General features: G+C 47.7%; 1 protein-coding gene across 4 annotated transcripts in view; it reads right to left on the bottom strand.

The window, feature by feature from the left end:
- The window catches only part of ptpn12 (protein tyrosine phosphatase non-receptor type 12), a 44583-nt gene that overhangs the window by 2492 nt on the left and 39591 nt on the right, over nt 1-2500 (bottom strand). For all 4 annotated transcript variants that reach the window (XM_076296187.1, XM_076296189.1, XM_076296190.1 and 1 more), the window contains 2 exons: nt 2354-2436; nt 22-55 (listed from right to left, as the gene is read on the bottom strand). In XM_076296187.1, the coding sequence (XP_076152302.1) occupies nt 22-55; nt 2354-2436 (117 nt within the window). The remainder of the gene's footprint in view (nt 1-21; nt 56-2353; nt 2437-2500) is intronic.

The raw sequence follows: 2500 nt of genomic DNA, 5'->3' as shown, positions 1-2500 counted from the left end.
AGGTTTAGAAAGGACACGTACCAGTGACTGCTTTAGACTGTGTACTGGGCGCCCCCTGTTGGAGAGAGAGGACGATGAGGTGGTGCAGAGGAAGTACCAGTGTTGTCATTACTGTGGAGTCATTACTGCATTCTGACACCAGAGGGCGCTTCATCACAAAGTCACACACAGGAAGTAGATGCTTGAGCATTTTAATTGTATAGTCCAAGAGAAATGTCTCCAAAGGAAGGCAACACACACACACACACACACACAAACAGGGAGGCAATACAAGCTAACAACTCTAACAACTTTGTTGTGACAATATTGTTGTGCGCCTTTTACTAGTGATATTCATGTTCAAATTCTGACCAATCACATGTGGGTCATGTGACAAACGCAGGTCATGTGCTTAATCACTCTGGACTGAAGATGGTGTTGCCTGCCAGTCAATCAGGGAACTGTGTGTGTGTGTGTGTGTTGCTATTAGGACTGTAACGATACTCAAAATGATTTGGTTTGTATCACGATTTCTGACCCACGGTTCGATACATACATTGATTGGGGGGGGGGCATATTCATGACAGCACACTTTATGCAGATTAGCCTATAGCCTAGGTCTACTATTTCTATTACAACTCTGCCTCTTTAATTCAGCTGTCTGGTTGAAGCCTGGAAATATTGTACACAAAGTAGCATAGTTGGCCAGCATATCATAGTCTACTGGTTGGACTGTTCAGTTTCCCCATGTGTGTTTACGTTTCAAGGTAATACTTCTCTTTGGGACAGGCCCTTTTGAGTCTTGGAAAACATCAGGATTGAGATGATCAGTCAACGTGAATGCAAGAGTTTTAAACAAATGTGTGTAGCATGCTAATGATGCTAAGCGGATTTAGTAGTAATCTAGTTAGTCGTCTTCGATGCGTCCTTGCTTTCATGATTGTGAATGTTTTGTTTTATTTGGAGTGAATGAGTGAGTCTGTCTGTCTGTCTGTGCATGCTGAGGGGCGCCTACCCATTGAGCGCGAGAAAGAGAGAGAGAGAGGGGGAGAGAGAGGGGGAGAGAGAGAGAGAAAGAAAAAGAGAGAGAGAGAAAAGAGAGGGAGAGGGAGAGGGAGAGGGAGGCAAGGAGAGGGGGTTTACTTCTATACTGTTTGGTAAAGTTGCACGCATAGTCTACAATGAAAGCTACGAGAGGTATGAAATTATGATTTATTTATTTATTTACTTATGGACAACGTTCCGGTAAGTATGCAGGACGGGAGATGTGTGTTGCGTATGCGGCCGTGTAAGCTGCAGCGCTGTAGGAAACACTAGAGGTGTGTGTCGTGATTCTGCCTTCTCACACCACCACACAGGTTTGTGGATATGAGTGTTGCGATTTCGGTTTCGATATGCATATCGTTACAGCCCTACTGCCAGCCAGTGACCTGTGTGTGTGTGTGTGTGTGTGTGTACCTCAGGACTGTGGTGTGTGTGTGTGTGTGTGTGTGTTTGTCTACATCAGGACTATGGCTGGTGTGTGTGTGAGTGCATACCTCAGGACTGTGGTGTGTGTGTGTGTGTGAGTGTGTCTGTGTGTGTGTACCTCAGGACTGTGGTGTGTGTGTGTGTGTGTGTGTGTGTGTACACCTCAGGACTGTGGTGTGTGTGTGTTTGTGTGTGTGTGTGTGTGTGTACACACCTCAGGACTGTGGTGTGTGTGTGTGTGTGTATATGTTTGTCTACATCAAGACTATGGCTGGTGTGTGTGTGTGTACCTCAGGACTGTGGTATGTGTGTGTGTGTGTGTGTGTACGTGTGTGTGTGTGTGTGTACACACCTCAGGACTGTGGTGTGTGTGTGTGTGTGTGTGTGTGTGTGTACACACCTCAGGACTGTGGCGTGTGTGTGTGTGTGAGTACCTCAGGACTGTGGCGTGTGTGTGTGTGTGTGAGTACCTCAGGACTGTGGCGTGTGTGTGTGTGTGTGTGTACCTCAGGACTGTGGTGTGTGTGTGTGTGTGTGTGTGTGTGTGTGTGTGTGTGTGTGTGTGTGTGTACACACCTCAGGACTGTGGTGTGTGTGTGTGTGTGTGTGTGTGTGTGTGTGTACACACCTCAGGACTGTGGCGTGTGTGTGTGTGAGTACCTCAGGACTGTGGCGTGTGTGTGTGTGTGTGTGTGAGTGAGTACCTCAGGACTGTGGTGTGCGTGTGTGTGTGTGTGAGTACCTCAGGACTGTGGTGTGTGTGTGTGTGTGTGAGTACCTCAGGACTGTGGCGTTCGTGTGTGTGTGTGTGTGTGTGTGTGTGTGAGTACCTCAGGACTGTGGCGTGTGTGTGTGTGTGTGTGTGTGTGTGTGTGTGTGTGTGTGTGTGTGTGTGTGTGTGTACCTCAGGACTGTGGCGTGTGTGTTGGTCAGTAGGGCTGCTTCTCCATAGAGCCAAACCAGCGGACCCCAGCTGCTCTGTGGGGTCTAGAGAGAAGAACACACACACACACACACATATATGTAAATATGTATGAACGTACACACACAC

The sequence above is a fragment of the Alosa pseudoharengus genome, unplaced genomic scaffold (assembly GCF_046254945.1).
Source record: "Alosa pseudoharengus isolate Yale_2024_CS ecotype anadromous, Long Island Sound unplaced genomic scaffold, YU_APseudo_1.1 YU_APseudo_1.1_scf_20, whole genome shotgun sequence".
Lineage (NCBI taxonomy): Eukaryota > Metazoa > Chordata > Actinopteri > Clupeiformes > Clupeidae > Alosa > Alosa pseudoharengus.
Note: the sequence above shows the minus strand (reverse complement) of the source record. Positions and strands in the feature narration are given on the sequence as shown.